The sequence below is a fragment of the Ictalurus furcatus genome, chromosome 13 (genome assembly GCF_023375685.1).
Source record: "Ictalurus furcatus strain D&B chromosome 13, Billie_1.0, whole genome shotgun sequence".
Classification (NCBI taxonomy): domain Eukaryota; kingdom Metazoa; phylum Chordata; class Actinopteri; order Siluriformes; family Ictaluridae; genus Ictalurus; species Ictalurus furcatus.
Genome location: NC_071267.1, coordinates 11,472,408 through 11,488,971, shown reverse-complemented (window position 1 = coordinate 11,488,971; position 16,564 = coordinate 11,472,408). Strand labels below are relative to the sequence as shown.

The following is a 16,564-nucleotide window of genomic DNA, read 5'->3' as shown; positions in this document are numbered from 1 at the left end:
CGTTAGGTCGTTGTCAGGTTTTTGTGACGTTAAAAAATAAAATAAATAAATCATGTCCGATATTTTTACACCTTTAATGTGACACAGCAACCAACATAATACAAGTGAAAAACAAAAATGTTTTAGGAAGAAAAATTAAAAACCTACAATAACCTAGTACCTTGTACAAGTGTGCACACCCTTTTATAATGGAGCAGGTGGCTGTACTCGGAGTTAACCAATCCCATTCAGTGACTCAGATGAACCCCAAATAAATATTAGCTATTTCTGTAGGATTTTCTTGACATCATCTTGGTTTCATCTGACTGCTGAAACCATGTATACGATGTGCTTACAAAGTCTGTACGGGATATCATTATTAAAATCTATCAATCAGTATGAATTTACTATGAAACACCAGGAAGGCCATCACCAACGAGTGTAGAAAATGGGGCAGCACAGTGACAACCGAGAACAGGCTCCTAAATGATGAGACCAAGTTAGAACCTTGTGGCCATAATTCATAATACCTACAGAGAAGCATGGTGGTGGCAGCATCTATTTTTGGCATACAAACCTGCAGGCCTCCGGTTGGACAGCTGAAGGAAAATTTCACCTTCCTGCACACTAATGACTCAAAGCACAAAAGTTAACAAAGGAATGGCTTTAGAAGGAAATTTATTGGTTGCTATATCACATTTTTAAACAACACAAAAACATGCTAATTTTAACAGGGGTGTGTACACTTATATAATCCACTCTATCTGTAAACATACTTCCCTAAATGAACCAAGTAGAAGAAATACAAGGGAATCCTATTCCCTTCCTTATCCGTTATTTTTTTACTGTCTGAAATTAATTATGGCCTAGGTTCTTTATATACACGTTGCCTGTACAATTATATAAATATTCTCCTAAAACACCATGCAGCAAGTGCTTAGCAAAGCGAATACCTAAAAGGCATAGAATATGATGTGGCAAAAACAGAGCAAAAAAGACATATTGCAAAGAGAAAGTTGATGGACCAAATATGCTGTTTCAAGAGCACCTTCTTAGGCAAACCATATTATATGATAAACATTTTAAACTTACAAAATTTATTATGATCTTCTGGGGAATAATTTACCCTGGCCAGTAGTATCAGAATCAGTCCAGAGCTGTATCCAGCAGCATACTTGCTATTCCTGCCGTTTTGGACTTTTTCATCTTTTCACTGGCTTTTTGCAGGTCAGTCTGCTGGATGGGTCGGATGTAGTCGTCTTCTGACCTGTACAGACAGACAGGCTGGTTAGAAAAAAACCCACTATTTTCACCACATGGGGCAAAAACATCATTGCAGTTAAACAGAAATTAATGAGCACAGATAAGCTACAATGAGTTGGAACTCGTGCTCTAATGCGGCATAATTACATTTTTGTGGTAAATAAAACAGGTCTGCTTTCTGCATTGTTCAGCATGACATTTGAAAATACTGGATCTCCCGAGTGTGCGCACACCCTGACACAACAAAGTGAACGGTATTTAAGGTAATGTCAACAGCACAAAGAAGTAATAATAGCAGTAAGCTTTTCCAGATTAAACATAACCCTGTCATATACGTGCTTGACTCAGCAAAAGAAACGCCCCTTTTTCAGGAGACTGAAAAAGTTTTTTTTTTTTTTCTCAATACAATGTTTTTCATGCTTGTTCAATGAACCGTAAACAATTATTGCACATGCACCTGTGTAACAGTCCTTAAGACACAAAGTTTACAGGTGGTAGGTGATTAGGGTCACAGTTACAATAACTTAGGACACTAAAGAGACCTTTCTAATGACTCTGAAAAACACCAGAAGAAAGATGCCTAGGGTTCCTGCTCACCTGCGTGAACATGCCATAGACCTGCTGCAGAGACTGCAGATGTGGCCAGAGCAATAAACTGCAATGTCTGTAATGTAAGACGCCTAAGACAGTGCTACAGGGAGACAGGAAGGACAGCTGATCGTCCTTGCAGTGGAAAATTACATGTAACCATGTGTCCCCCCCAGACGTGATGGAGAACTTGTAAATGCCTTGGTGGAAGAGTGGAGAAACATCTCACAGCAAGAACTGACAAATCTGGTGCAGTCCATGAGGATTAGATGCACTGTAGTACTTAAAGCTGTTAGAGGACACACCACATACTGACTTTAATATTGACCCCCCCCCCCTTTGTTCAGGGACTCATTATTCCATTTCGGTTTGTCAAATGTCTGAAACTTGTTCAGTTTATGTCTTAGTTGTTGAATCTTTTTATGATAATACAAATATCTACACATGTTAAGAAATTTGCTGGAAATAAAAGGAGTTGAATGTGTATACACACACACACACACACACACACACACACAAAATATACTACAGGTCAGAGAATCATGGAGGTGGTGTCATTTTACCATTATGACAACACCACAAACAACGGTTGTCTATATTACAAAGATTGTGGAGCAATGTGGAAGATTTAAAGTTTATTGTGAGAGTCCATGTATAACTGACCCATGGGAGAAACATAAATGTTAAGATAAGCCACTACATGTTTAGAATAAATCGTTAAGGACAATAAAAATAAGTATCAGTTTCTCTTAAAATGATCACCTATGACAATTTATTTTAGCGCTGTTATATTAATGGAGGACACAACTTTCTCCCACAAAATGTCATGAAAATCATTACCTGCTAAAAATAAATAAATAAATAAATAAATAAATGCACTTCTCAAATTATTTTACTTCCTGAGAAGTGGATCATACGTGTCATTTTCTTAACAAAGTCGACACTATGTTGTTATTTATCAGAGTAAAAGCAGTGCACACAATAGTATGGTGATAAAGTTATAGAATTTGTCTTCTTAATATAAAAAAAAAGGCTTCAAGCATTAAAAGGCATTATCCCAGACCCCACTTACAGAGAAGACCCTGGAGAATTTCCCCCCACAGGAGAGATGTTTTGCATTTCAATAGCAGCATGCACCATTTTCCAGGAAGGGGGGAGAAAAAAAAACCCCACACTGGATATCTCCAAGAAGAATAAAGTTAATGTTTTGGAATGTCCAAGTCAAAGTGCTGACCTTAAAATATTGTGGAAGCACCTGAAGCAAGCAGTTCATGTGAGGAAACCCGCCAACTTCCCAGAGTTGAAGCTGTTCTCTAATGAGGAATGGGTTAAAATTCCTCCAAGCCAATGCGCAGGACTAATCTACTTTTAGGACTTGTGTGAAAACCTGATGATGTTTTAAGTCATATTTATGCAGAAATTCTAAAGGGTTAACAAAATTTCAAGCACCTAGACAACGTCAATTCATTTTAATATCGTCAGTGGTAACGTGCCATTAAATAATGTTAACGTCTTGTTATCAGCTGGATTTCCACCAGTGGCAGCTGGTAGTTTTTACATTAGAGGAAGCACAGGTGTGTGTTACTGACTTATATAATATCTAGTGCCAACTCATCGCAGGGACAATTTGGAAATGCTAATCAGTCTATAACGTATGTCTGTGGACTGGGGGAGGAAACCGATGTACCCAGAGGAAACCTCCGAAGCACAAGGAGAACATCCAAACTCCATGTACACAGGGCAGAGGTGGGATTTGAACCGCCAATTCTGGTGGTTGAAAATATAAAAGGAAAACTTGAATGTTGTAACAAAGATTTAAAGTGATTAGTGTTTTTGTGAAATACATACGCTCATAATTCCGACAATAAACTGTGTGTTTGTGACCATACAATACCATTCTATTCACTGTGTATTCTGGCAGGATTTTTGAGCAAGAGATCCTCTCTCGACATTTATAGACATTGGTATGATTGTTATTTCTTATACACCAATGATTACTTTCTGCTGAATTTTAATTAGTTCTCTTAATTAGCCTTAGGCACCATATTGTCAGAGAGATTATGTTTTCATAAGGGCATTGTGACCTCAGCCAAAACTCTCTTGGGAGGTGTAAGATGATGCATAAATGTAAAAAGATGCCTCCTTTGAAATTTAAAGAAACAAATTGAAAGAAAAAAAAGGAGCTGAAGAGACAGACAGGCAGAAGACATGGACTGCGTCCGAAATCACGTACTACCCTACTACACAGTAGGCGAAAAGCAGTCCAGAGGGGTAGCATCCAAATTCTCAGTAGGCGAAAAGTACCCAGATGGCATACTGCTTCCAGCGAGATTTTGCAGTATGGAACCGATGGACACTGCGTGATTCAAAAAAATCCCATAATGCAATGAGACTGTTACAGACGAGCTCAGAAAAAAAACTGAGAAGGACAGCGCGTCTGTGCTTTTTAATCATTAAACAGGACTTGCTTAACAATACCCGAATAAATTGTTAACTTGTTGAAGGTTTAAACAAGAAAACAGTTGTCACAGCGTTTGAAACCTTTTTTGTGATCTCCATCATGCCTTAGCCAGGCAAGCTAATGGCAACAAATTTACCTCAGCCTGTTAACCCCGCCCACTATACATTACTAATTTAGTTAACTTTCCTGATGCGCATTTTGCTGTTAGTGCAGTTGCTTTAATCTGGTGGTCACTTTAAGATTTTTGCGCTTATGATGACGTCAAAGGTCACATGACAATGCCAACATGGCAGATGTAGTATGTCCGGGACTGTATTCATACTACACACACACGTACTGATTAGTATGTACCGTTTCAACGGCCGTGCGGTAGGTACGGTCACAGTATGCGATTTTGGATGTGGCCATGCACTTCCACCAATTGATCACTAGTTTTTCTGACTGAATAGTAAACTGACTGAGGTCAGCTTGACCTCATTTTTATACTACCATTATACTACCATGTATTATATACTACATTTTTATACTACCATGTAAAAACTGCTTAATTACTTTACAACTGTTGCATCTCTCTGGAAGAATCTGCATTCATTATGTTAAATTTTTCCTTTTGTCATCTATATGTATTTTTTTTTATTTGTCATTTATCTCTATTTTTGTCCTTACCTTGGTTACTTTTAATTGAATAACGTCGTATTTCTAAGCAATTCAACATAAAACTGTTCTTCCACTGAATGAACTCTGATGAGCATTCTCTGTGACACGTACACAGTTTTGCAATGTATACATCAAAATGGCATTGATAAACAGTCTTGATTTTGTAACTCACTTTTAATACTATAAAAAAAAGCCCGGAGTATAGAACTTTACGTAAGACACCTACACAAATAACTGTTAGCTAAACACACACACACTCTTATATAAACAAGATATAACTACTTAAACTAGAAATTTTTCCAGGTTTACCTGTCCTCAGCATGCACAAAGTCCCGTACACAGAAGAGAGCTGCATCTCGACACATCTCTTTGAGGTCACTTCCTGAGAAGCCATCTGTGCCCTTTGCTATTTCACGCAGGTCCACGCCACGCTCAATCTTCAGAATTGGAAAATGGTTAGTGCATATATTTTCAGCACACCATCCAGACCCATGCTCAATCTACGCATTTAACACTTACATTCTCATTCTCCAGGATGAGCTTCAGTATCAATTCTCTCTGATTGACATTCTGCATGGGGGGGAAAAAAAGGAACAGCTAATGAATACAGCAGTGTGCCAGAATTAATTCGATTAAAACTGAAACCTGTTCATATTGGAAGTGTGCTGACACTTACAGGCTGATTAATGTGGAATCTAGTGGGCATTCTGCGAAGTATTGCCGAGTCCAGATCCTGAGGGCGGTTGGTGGCACCCATAATTATAACCTGAACAAAGGAAAACCAGTCTTAAATATAACATCTTGTAATCAATTTGTCCTTTGTTTAAAGACCTGCAGAGCCTGTTTCATTTATTACCTCAGATACTTTCAAGCAAACTACTCCACAAAAATGCATACACATGCTCACTGTACCTGGCATTTGTAATCCGTGTCTAGTCCGTCCCATAAGCTCATGAACTGAGCCTTCATCATGGCAGTAGCCTCATGGTCCGAGCTGGATCGGCTTCTTAAAAAGGAGTCTACAGAAGAAAAGGAACTAAAGTTTATTCTCAGGTTTAGCGTGTATTGTACTACTCGAGTGATTTGTACATGCCAGTCTCTTAGTACTGTCTAAGTGTCTAAGGTCCAGGCAGCCCAATGATGATGGCTTTATTTACTAATCACTTTTCAAAAATCCAGCCAACGTGTGATATATGCACTTTGATTTTCCTGAAAATGAGTTGCAGATGACATTGTCTAGATCTAAAATCTTAAAATACTGAAACCCATGATGGTTAATTCTACATGCATGTGCTCACCAATTTCATCAATGAAGATGATGGAGGGCTGGAGCTTGATGGCCAGTGAGAAGACAGCTGCGGCCAGTTTCTGGGACTCGCCATACCATTTATCCGTCAGAGTGGAGGGCTGCAGGTTTATGAACCGGAAACCGGCCTCTTTGGCTGTAGCTTTGGCTATCAGAGTTTTTCCACAGCCCGGAGGACCGTAGAGTAGCACTCCTGGTAACGACAGAACAATCTGATGACACAGTTTTCAGCACTGTCTCATGGTTGCTACATGACAGTTGTTTGTAATTATGCACCATGACAATCAAACCGTTTCATCCATGTCCTGACCTTTGGGAGGCTGAAGCAGCTTTGACCTTTCAAACAGATGACTTTTCTGGATGGGTAGAATGATTGAGTCCTTCAACTCGGTTATGACGTCATCTAGGCCAGCTATATCACGCCATGTAATCTGAGAACACATCACGATTTTATAAAAACAATTCTCTTCAATGCATGTTACATTTGGTCTGTCTAAATCATTACCTAATGACCTAATCATAATTATTTACGATAATTGGGATTATCTGAGGTAATCACGATTAATACTTACCGTCAGCTCCAGAATTATTGGCGCTAATGGTAAAGATGAGTTTAAAATAAGGGGGGGGGGGGGGGCTTGAGCTGGTCTCAAAGGCTTTCAATGGGCTTTAGATCAGGGGACTGGGCTGGCCATGCTAGAACCTCCATTCTGTGGTCAGTGAAATATTGATTTGGATGTACATTTTAAGGCATTGCCCTGCTGGAACAGCCAACTACAATCCAGTTGTAGCTTTTCTTGCCGAGCCACCCAGATTTTCATTTAAAATATCCTGGCATGTAATAAGAGGTCATGTATCCTAATAAGGTTCTCAGGACGATTGGAAAAACAGTCCCACAACAGCAGAGATCCTCCACCACACTTAACAGAGAGGATTTTTTTTTCTGTATAGCCATCCTTCTTCTTCTTCTTTTTTTTTTTTAAACAGCAAATACATCATTTGGCAATAGTTTATTGCCAAAAAGCTCCAACCATACAACCCCATTCTCCAAGGGCTTATTTTGGTGGTTAGATTAAAGAAAAGGCTTCCTTCTTGCATGTCTTCCAAACAGTTTGTTGGCATGCAGCTGGCATCTAGTAGATCTGGAGATGTGATGACTTGATGAATATTATCATTGTACGTTGCAAATTGTTTCATACTTTGCAATTTTTTTAATACTTAACAGATAGATACCGTGGGTGATATTGCAAAAAAAAAAAAATCAACTGGCAAATTCACCACAGAAGCTACAGCTAGAAGTTAGGATCTAATTACGAAAATAAATTACTACTTGTGCAATGTTTTTAATTGCAGTTTAAAAGGAAATCAGAAATCTAATTTAATTTGCTTATATGTTCAATCATTGCTAAACAGTGGTGTGAGTGCATTATTACATTATTATACTATTGTTATGCTTATCAGACAATCAGAACGAGGATCACAATTATCATCAGCCAAGACAGGGCTACTTAGAGGACTTGATACAAACATCAGGCCACAAACTCTGGAATAAAAACACAAGTTTAAGCCTGAAGCTAAACAGCATCCTTACTTGCATACTTAATGGGTCCACCAGATGGGCTGCAATGCTCATCTCATACTCAGACAGCTTAATGTTCTGTACTCCAATCTGCTTCATGAGTTTCTCTGCCTGAAAGGAAGCAGGAATGTTTAACTTATCAAATTAAGTCATTTTACCAAATCAATATAATCTACAATTATGTTGCTAATATGCAATATCAGTAGGACATGTAATACTTATATGTAGCAAACACAATTTTAATTAGGGCTACAAAATAACAGTTGATTATTCATGTGTACTAATTGACAAATATACATGAAAATGCTTTTTTTTTGTTCAATATCATGTACTGCTTGGTTTCTTGTTATCTAAACATGAAGACTTGTATGTTGCAAATGAAATCATTCAATCAGTTTTATAAACTGCCGTAAGCGTGTTGGATCAGCGCTGTGTGCTGCCCCCAACAGCTTCACTACTGTATTATATCCTACCCAGGAACAGAGGCCTATGTGGTCTTACATTATAACACATTTCTATGGTTGGTTAAAGTACATGATGAATAGGGGGATATAAAAATCCACTGTCGATAATTTTTCTTATGCCACAGCGCAGTTGAATTCTCAGATCTAAATGTGATGATTGAGTTCCTGTAACAACACGCCTCTTATGAGTAGTTCTAGCTAAAACATAAATGATAGGTTGATATTAATACACCAATTCTAATACGTTAATCTTTTACACTACCAATTAACTCACACAAATCTTTATGGCAGACACTCCAACCCTGCTTTGTTGTATTAATCCATGGTAGCTTGGACTGCCTATATAGTAATGGCCTGTAATTAGTTATGTCAAATAAATCACTGCAGCTCTAATTTGTATAATAATATAATAATAATAATAATAATAATAATAATAATAATATCACACTGAACTAATTCTACCAGTTCCAGGTAAATGAAAACCCTTTAAAATGGTCTGATGAGATCAAATCAAAGAAAAAAACTAAATGAACTTGGGTTTTATTTACCTGCTTCTGTGCTTCAACTTTTTGTTTTCTTGTTGGATCAATAGCGTCCACCATCCACTTTATTGTAAAATAGGTGACGGCACCAAATATCGTAAGGCGGAAAAGTAAACCGATAACCTCATTGCGACCCAAGGGACGGGTGATATTGTCTGCTGGAATCTCCTTCCACACCATCATTACATAAGTGCCTGTGGAGTCATAAAAAAAAAAAAAAAAAAGGTCAGAGAGTAAAGTACACAGAATACACCTGCATTCACAAACATGGGTGGCTCTCAAACGTAATTCTAAATGTAAAATGGTAGACAATATGGTGCATGATTAACAAATGACTTGGTTGAACAAAACTTTTAAGCCAAGAATAATGAGTATGACAACAGGATGAACATGTGTGGAAATGTTTTCCTGGTAGCACCGACTTCTCTGACAAGATTCCAATCATTCTGTGCATTTCTCCTATTAATAGAATGTTTAATTACCTATTCTTGTTATTGGATGTTTAAAAGAGGAGAGAACATGAGCCACCTAAAACAGTGATTTTATAATGCAGAGCGGTTATTTAAAATGAAAAAAAAAAAGTGCATCTGTGCACAGCACGGTTTCTATCTAGAAACGCCACAAAACACAATACCGTAATTTCCGGACTATAAGCCGCTACTTTTTTCACACGCTTTGAAAACTGCGGCTTAAACAATGACTACGTTTACATGGACAGCAGTAATCTAATTATTGACCTTAATCTGAGTAAGATAATAATGTGATTAAGGTGTTTACATGAGTCGCTTTTAGAATACTCCTGTCATGTTCCCATTTTACATGTTTTAGAACATAATTAGATTAACAGCCTGCGTCATTACGTCACCGCGCCACGCCGTCCGACGTCCCTCCAGAATTTCACGTCTCAACATACAGTTCGTCTTCATTATGGTACCGTATACATTTTTGGGTGTTTTTATTTATTTTTTTTACGAACGCTTTAAGTGCGGTTAATTATTTGTCATGCTGTACGTGCTAATAGACAACTGCTTGAAGCGGTGGGTGTGTCCCAAATCGCGTAGTTACTGTCTATATAGTAGCCGAGATACATGTATTTTTCCCCACTACAGGCCTATAGTAGGGAAGTATGCGATTTGGGACACAGCCGAACTCTCTTGTTCGCCGTAAAACGGCCGTGTGTGATTGTGTCCTGTCGCAAAATGCGGTGAAAACTCCCACACGACATTCATAATGTGATTAAGGTGTTTACATGTCACTACTACATGTCCATAATGCGACTAAAACAGGAGTACTCCACCTGTCTTAATTTGATTATTGCTTACTTCGATTATGACCTTAATTAGATTAAGGTAAGTAAAAATTGCTGTTTACATGGTAGTTTCTTAATTAGAGTATGGTCTTAATCGGATTAAGAGTGGATTATTGTTGTCCATGTAAACGCAGCTACTGATGCGGCTAATTTATGGATTTTTACGGGGTAACGAGCTTCATGCCGCCAAAACATTTAGCCTCGTCACATCGGACCAATGAAATTACCGAACAGGTCACAGTGGACCAGTGAAACTGTTCGAATTAAATCAAACGCACTCACACTAAATTCTTCAGATAAGTCATTTTGCACTTCATGCACACCCTCATCATGGAAAACACACGAAGAAATGCATATGATGCAGCTTTCAAGTTAAAGGCGATCGATCTGGCTGTCGAAGAAGGAAATAGCATGCGAAGAGCAACTTTTGCTCAAGTCTGCCAGTGGATCCTAACAGCGTGGAGCAGTGTCAAAAAATCTATCATCACCAACGGGTTTCGAAAGGCTGGACTGCTGCGTGATGAAGAGGACAGCACAAGCTCAAGGGCGAATTTGCCTCGAGACGTAAGTGACATCGAGAGCGACAATGAAAGAGAGACTGAGGAAGTGTGTGACGAACTACCGGTAATTCTGAGGCTGTTCAATTCCGACACTGAAGAAGACGACTTTAGTGGTTTTAGTGCGCAGGAGGAAGATGAAGATAGCGATCAATGACTTTTCCTGGTAAGCAACTGTATTTTTTATTTTTTAACCAGCCGTGTTACAGGCACTGTTCGGAAAAGCGCATTTACGGTACGTATTTAATTTAAAAAAATCTTTGTGTAACATCTTTCTGTGTAAATATCTCATGTTACAACGTGGACACCTGCGGCTTATAGACAAGTGCGGCCTATATATGTACAAAAATTTTTTTCTTTTTAAAGTTAGTGGGTGCGGCTTATATTCAGGTGCGCTCAATAGTCCGAAAATTACGGTACTCATAATATTCAAATATTTCACATTGATTCATAAAATAATTGTTACATGTGCAAACAAAGAACTCATGCTATTTTTCTTTTATATACTGATGGGATGAGATCAATTTTAATATTCCAACAAGAACATCACCTATTATTCTGTTAATTGTGCATTTACAGTGGCGCTTGAAAGTTTCTAAATCCTTTAGAATCTTCCACATAAATATGACCGCAAACATCACCAGGTTTTCTAGTCATAAAAGTAGATTAAGAGAACCCAATTAAACAAATGACACAAAAATATTATACTTGGTTATTTATTTATTGAGGAAAATGATCCAGTATTGCATATCTGTGAGTGGCAAAAGTATGTGAACCTTGGATTTCAGTATCTGGTGTGACCCCCTTGTGCAGCAATAACTGCAACTAATCATTTCCAGTAACTGTAGATTGGCTTGGAGGAATTTCAGCCCATTCCTCAGTACAGAACAGCTTCAACTCTGGGATGTTGGTGGGTTTCCTCACATGAACTGATAGCTTCAGGTCTTTCCACAACATTTGTATTGGATTACGGTCAGCACTTTGTTCAGAATTCATTGTTCAATCAATGATGGGAAGACGTCCTGGCCCAGATGCAGCAAAACAGGGCCAAACTATGATACTACCACCAGCATGGTTCACAGATGGAATAAGGTTCTTATGTGGGAATGCAGTGTTTTTCTTTCTCCAAACATAACACAAACCACCTCATTTAAACCAAAAAGTCCTATTTTAGAAGACTCAAAATGTCCAAAAAGCATGTTTCCAAAAGCCTTTTGGCTTATCCACGTGATCTTTAGCAAACTGCAGAAGGGCAGCAATATTGTTTTTGGAGTGAATTTCGCCTTGCAACCCTGCCATGCACACCACTGCTGTTCAGTGTTCTCCTGATAGTGGACTCATGAACAAGGGTATTATCATTAACGAAGACTTGCACAAAAACTGTGAAAAAACATTTTTGTTAACCGAAATAAAAATGTGAGTTTACAAAAAAAACCCGAAACCTAAACTGCAACTACAACGTCTACCTGCAATAAGAACAAAAACTAAACAGGATTTCAGAAAATAAAAAAATAAAAGAAACTAATATTTTAAAATTTTAAATGTTGTATGGTCTGACTTAAGAACAGGGGTTGAACATCAATTATCAGTAGAGTAACTTATCAGTAGACACCATTTCTAATGTTGAAATTAATAGGTATTGGGATTTTTTTGTATGCTCTTACTGTGATATTAAAAACTAAAACAACACTAAAACTAAAAGTAATGATTTTCTGAAGAAAAAAAATTAAATCAAAACTATTTATAAAACAGTAAAACTAACTGAAACAAAACAGAGATTGAAAACCAAGATACAAAATGAAAAACATAAAAACTAGCAATATTTATAAAACTATAATAACCCTGCTCATTAATTTTAACATTAGCCTATGTGAGAGTGGCCTTTAGTTGCTCAGAAGTTACCCTGCGTTCCTTTGTGACCTTATGGACTATTACACGTTTTTCCTCTTGGAGTGATCTTTGTGAGGGTAACAATGGTCTTGGATTTCCTCCATTTGTACACAATCTGTCTGACTGTGGATTGGTGGAGTCCAAACTCTTTAGAGATGGTTTTGTATTCTTTTCCAGCCTGATGAGCATCAACAACTCTTTTACTGAAGTCCTCAGAAATCTCCTTTGTTCATGCCATGACACACTTCCACAAATATGTGCTGTGAAGATCAGACTTTGATAGATCTCTGTTCTTTAAATAAAACATGGTGCTCACTCACACCTGAACGTAATCCCATTGATTAAAATCACCTGACTCTAATTTCACCTTCAAATTAGCCGCTAATCCTAGAGATTCACATACTTTTGCCACTCACAGATATGCAATATTGGATCGTGTTCCTCAATAAATAAGTAATCAAGTATAATATTTATGTCTCATTTGTTTAATTGGGTTCTCTTTGTCTACCTTTAGGGCTTGTGTGAAAATCTGATGATGTTTTAGGAAATATTTTCTATATATCTGCATAAATACTATATTCTAATTTACAAACTTTCAAGCACCACTGTCACACATTATTAAAATAACAGAGGTATCATTTGACACCAAATATGATTAGTCTCACTGAGAAACCCTGACCTAAAACAATGTGTTGCTTTGACTTTAAGGGTCAACAGAGCCAAACAAACAAACAAAAAATGGTCCCTTGGCACAGACATTGTTAGTATATTAATTTAAAAGCACCATATAATCAGGCCAGGTATTACAAGATTGGACTGAAAAAATGAGAGAGTTAGTCATTAATTCATACTTTAGCAAGTGCTGCTTTCTATAGACACAAGCCTCCAGATTCGCTTTAATGTTTTAAGACTAAGAAAGCACTTTTTTCCCCTGCAGAACATTGTGTACTATTGTCCTATGGATCCATGCATTAATAAGTTAAACCAACTTTAAGTTTCCCTTTATAGCTGGAAAAAGGATAGATACAATCAACAAGGAACACCAATGGCAAACAATGGAGTGAATATGTAAATACTGCTTTAATAAGTAAACATGGCTTTATTCGTTTGGCTACATTAAAAGCTTAACAAGCCGTTTGAAATGTGATTCACACACATCCCTTAAGTACATATGGTGTGTGTGTGTGTGTGTGTGTGTGTGTGAGAGAGTGAGAGTGAGTGAGAGAGAGACAGACAGACAGACAGAAGATCCTGTGTTACTCTCCAAGGCTCAACGTGTCTTCACATGTAAACTGATGTTTCGTGAAACGACGTTACAGCTCGTCTGTGCTGTAATGACAGTGAGGTGGATTAGCTCGCCAGCTAACAGCTCATATAGCCTGATAGCTGTAACGTTAATGTCAGTGGTCGCTTCAAAACGCTTCTATTTCTCTCAATTTCTAACAAAATATCGCTCACTCAAGCTAAATCTGCTTGCACAGGGCATGTTTTTTTTTGTTGTTGTGAGGCAAGTCATTCTGCTGAGTAAAGCTGGACACTAATCTAATGTCAGTTAGCTCAAAAGTGAAAGCGTCGCTTTTCCCCGTTAGCGTTGACCTTTTCTTGGCACAGCATTAAAATATACACGTAAACAGATTACTTTATGAATCAGACATCGGATGAGTAAATGCCACAGGCGAAGCTGGTTTATGACTTTGAAAAATGTATACTTGCAGATTTGTTTAACTTAGAATAAAAATTTGTTTGGTTTACTACACTGGGGTGAACTGTAACACACTCACCTCGCCGAGTCGCCAATTCTTCCGCGTTTACTTCTTCGGTGGATTTAATGAGCGGTTGTAAACCAGCTGAATAGGTGCACAGCGCCCCCTACGGTGATAAAGCGTAAACAGGATACAGGCCAAACGGAACGTATGTATGATGAACAGTTACAGGTTACTCATTATGTCTTTTTTAATATTTTTTTATTTATAGATTTCCTATGGTGAATCGATGTATTTAGTAAGGCTAACGCAATAAAACAAAAACAAACACAGAACCTGGTTCTTTCTCTGAGAAAGGCGCAAAGAAATGGCTCCCTCTACCGGTGTGGCGCCTTCAGTCGGCCGCCCGGTTACTCAGATGATGTCATCGTCCGGTTTGTACTGCGCATGCGCGGGCTACTGGGCACCGCATGGCCCGTTAAAGAGCTGGGATGGAGCAGTTTTCTGTCAGGGCATGCAGTTGGAGTGCTGTCATGTAGCGATACAATAATATTAACATACACAAAACACGATGTGAAGAAAATGAATGATCAGAAACACTCTGTGCATGCGTTTTAACATTTAAGATATGTGATGGACACAGTTATTAAACAGCTGTACAGTCTTCATTTATAAAACACACATTCAGATTAAAGGTGCAGTTCAGAAAATCCGGAAAAGAATAATTTATTTTGACTAAAACGTCAAGGCAAGGAAATCATCGTTTAAATAATTGATAGTTAATTGAACATATGCACATTTTGTGTAAGCCACAAGTGAGAAAACTGACAATAAAGTGGACAGTTAAAATGAACAGTAGGATGCCCTCTTTCCTATTTTATTTATTTGTGATATACGGTAGCTGTTTGTTTATTTATTTTTTGAGTTCACCTTTGTATGATGATTAGTGCTGAATGATCTGGCAGATGGCGCTAAAGAATAACGCTTCGTCTTATATATATATATATATATAAAAAAGAGGAAAAAAAAAGTGAAATACTGTACCGCTGTCCCGCCCTTATGGGCCACAGTGAACATCAGTGCACATCAGAGAGCTGCTCACTTTGTGCAAGTCATCAATCCCACGTCTAACTCATCTCAAAAGTTAATTAAGGGGGGTAAAAACTCAGCTATATAAGCTATCTGAACTTGTGACGATAAAACGTCTTTGTTTCATTTCGAGCCCCCTAAATTGTGGATTATGCTCTGACTACTTTTCTGCTTGCGTAAGCATTTCAGTAATTTCCTGCCCTTTCTTGCAGAATTGTCGACCAAAGGGGGCAAATGCACGCGCACTGAGATTTTTCTCTAGAGTAAATCACTCTCACTGCCAGCTCGCTCGTCTTTCGCACACATTTTCTCCCAGGAAGACAATACAACGCTATCCGGAGACGCAGAGACTCATTACACGGGAGTAAAGGCGATATTTTAAGTGATCTGATATAAAACACCGGACACTTCCCTCGTTTCAGAAAGACACGTGACTCAGGAACAAAAATGAGTCCGCATGTGTCGAGCTTTGGTATCCCTCCGCCACCGGTGGGAAAAATACGCGTCAAATCGACAAATAACACACTCTGCTTTTGAAACTAACCGATTATTTATGGATTTTACAAAACTATCAACAGTGGCAGTGAGTTCGTATAGTTTAACTATTGAAAACGTTGTCTCTCTGGGAACTATTTTGTGCCGCGAAGCAGTATTTTGGCTGCGCATACCCCTTTTCTTATTGGAAGCCATGATGGAAGTTTAGCAGCAGGAGAGTTTAGCAGCGGAGCGGCGGCTGAGAGGAAACGCAGGAACCGAGCTGGAAGCTTTTTGCGAAAACGACTCCTTTAAAATTAAATATAACCGAGGAGGGTTTTTTTTAATCACATGGTGGAGGCTGTCAAATTTCTCTTTATGCATTGGAATATTGACGAGGACGCGGATGGTTGAATTTTTTTGCGCTTTTATGTATTTTTCTTTCTTTTTTTTTTTTTTTTTAAAGATGTACGTACCTGCTAACTCGCTAGCTAGGCAGCTAGCCGCTCGTTAGAGCCACACGGAGCTGCCTGCCTGCTGCCCGCCTGGCGCCGCTACTACTGCCGCTGCTCCCCTCATTCTGCTTCAGAAACGTCGGAGAGGATTTTCTCTCCGCATTTCGGGCACAATCACGGCGACTGCGGCGGATTCAGAGACTTGGCGTGCTTCGGAAACATCTCTCTGCGAGACGTGGAGACGCGTG

General features: G+C 38.4%; 1 protein-coding gene across 4 annotated transcripts; it reads right to left on the bottom strand.

Annotated features, from left to right (window-relative positions):
- Positions 1-55: 55 nt before the first annotated feature.
- atad1b (ATPase family AAA domain containing 1b) lies at positions 56-16,425 on the bottom strand. 4 transcript variants are annotated; one of them, XR_008387453.1, is made up of 11 exons: positions 14,377-14,785; positions 8,846-9,033; positions 7,846-7,944; positions 6,565-6,685; positions 6,247-6,447; positions 5,861-5,967; positions 5,625-5,714; positions 5,468-5,518; positions 5,258-5,385; positions 557-1,246; positions 56-461 (listed from the first exon to the last, which is right to left on the bottom strand). XR_008387453.1 is itself a non-coding variant. In XM_053639095.1 (11 exons), exons 3-11 carry the CDS (start codon positions 9,020-9,022, stop codon positions 1,126-1,128), a joined length of 1,095 nt encoding a protein of 364 aa, XP_053495070.1. In that variant the 5' UTR covers positions 9,023-9,033; positions 14,377-14,802; positions 16,338-16,425; the 3' UTR covers positions 56-1,125. The 4 variants fall into 4 exon arrangements, 3 of the variants coding, with proteins under 3 accessions (XP_053495070.1, XP_053495069.1, XP_053495071.1); XM_053639095.1 differs by adding an exon at positions 16,338-16,425 and having other exon boundaries at positions 56-1,246; positions 14,377-14,802; XM_053639094.1 differs by adding an exon at positions 16,338-16,418 and having other exon boundaries at positions 56-1,246; positions 14,377-14,826.
- Positions 16,426-16,564: the final 139 nt, after the last annotated feature.

Excerpts from the sequence above, each read along its gene's own strand:
- atad1b (XM_053639095.1), bottom strand. The coding sequence starts at position 9,022 with ATGATGGTGTGGAAGGAGATTCCAGCAGACAATATCACCCGTCCCTTG. Across the intron at positions 6,686-7,845 it reads TGGACCCATTAAGTATGCAA|ATTACATGGCGTGATATAGC; the intron begins GTAAGGATGCTG and ends ATGTGTTCTCAG. Across the intron at positions 1,247-5,257 it reads TTTGTGCATGCTGAGGACAG|GTCAGAAGACGACTACATCC; the intron begins GTAAACCTGGAA and ends CTGTCTGTACAG.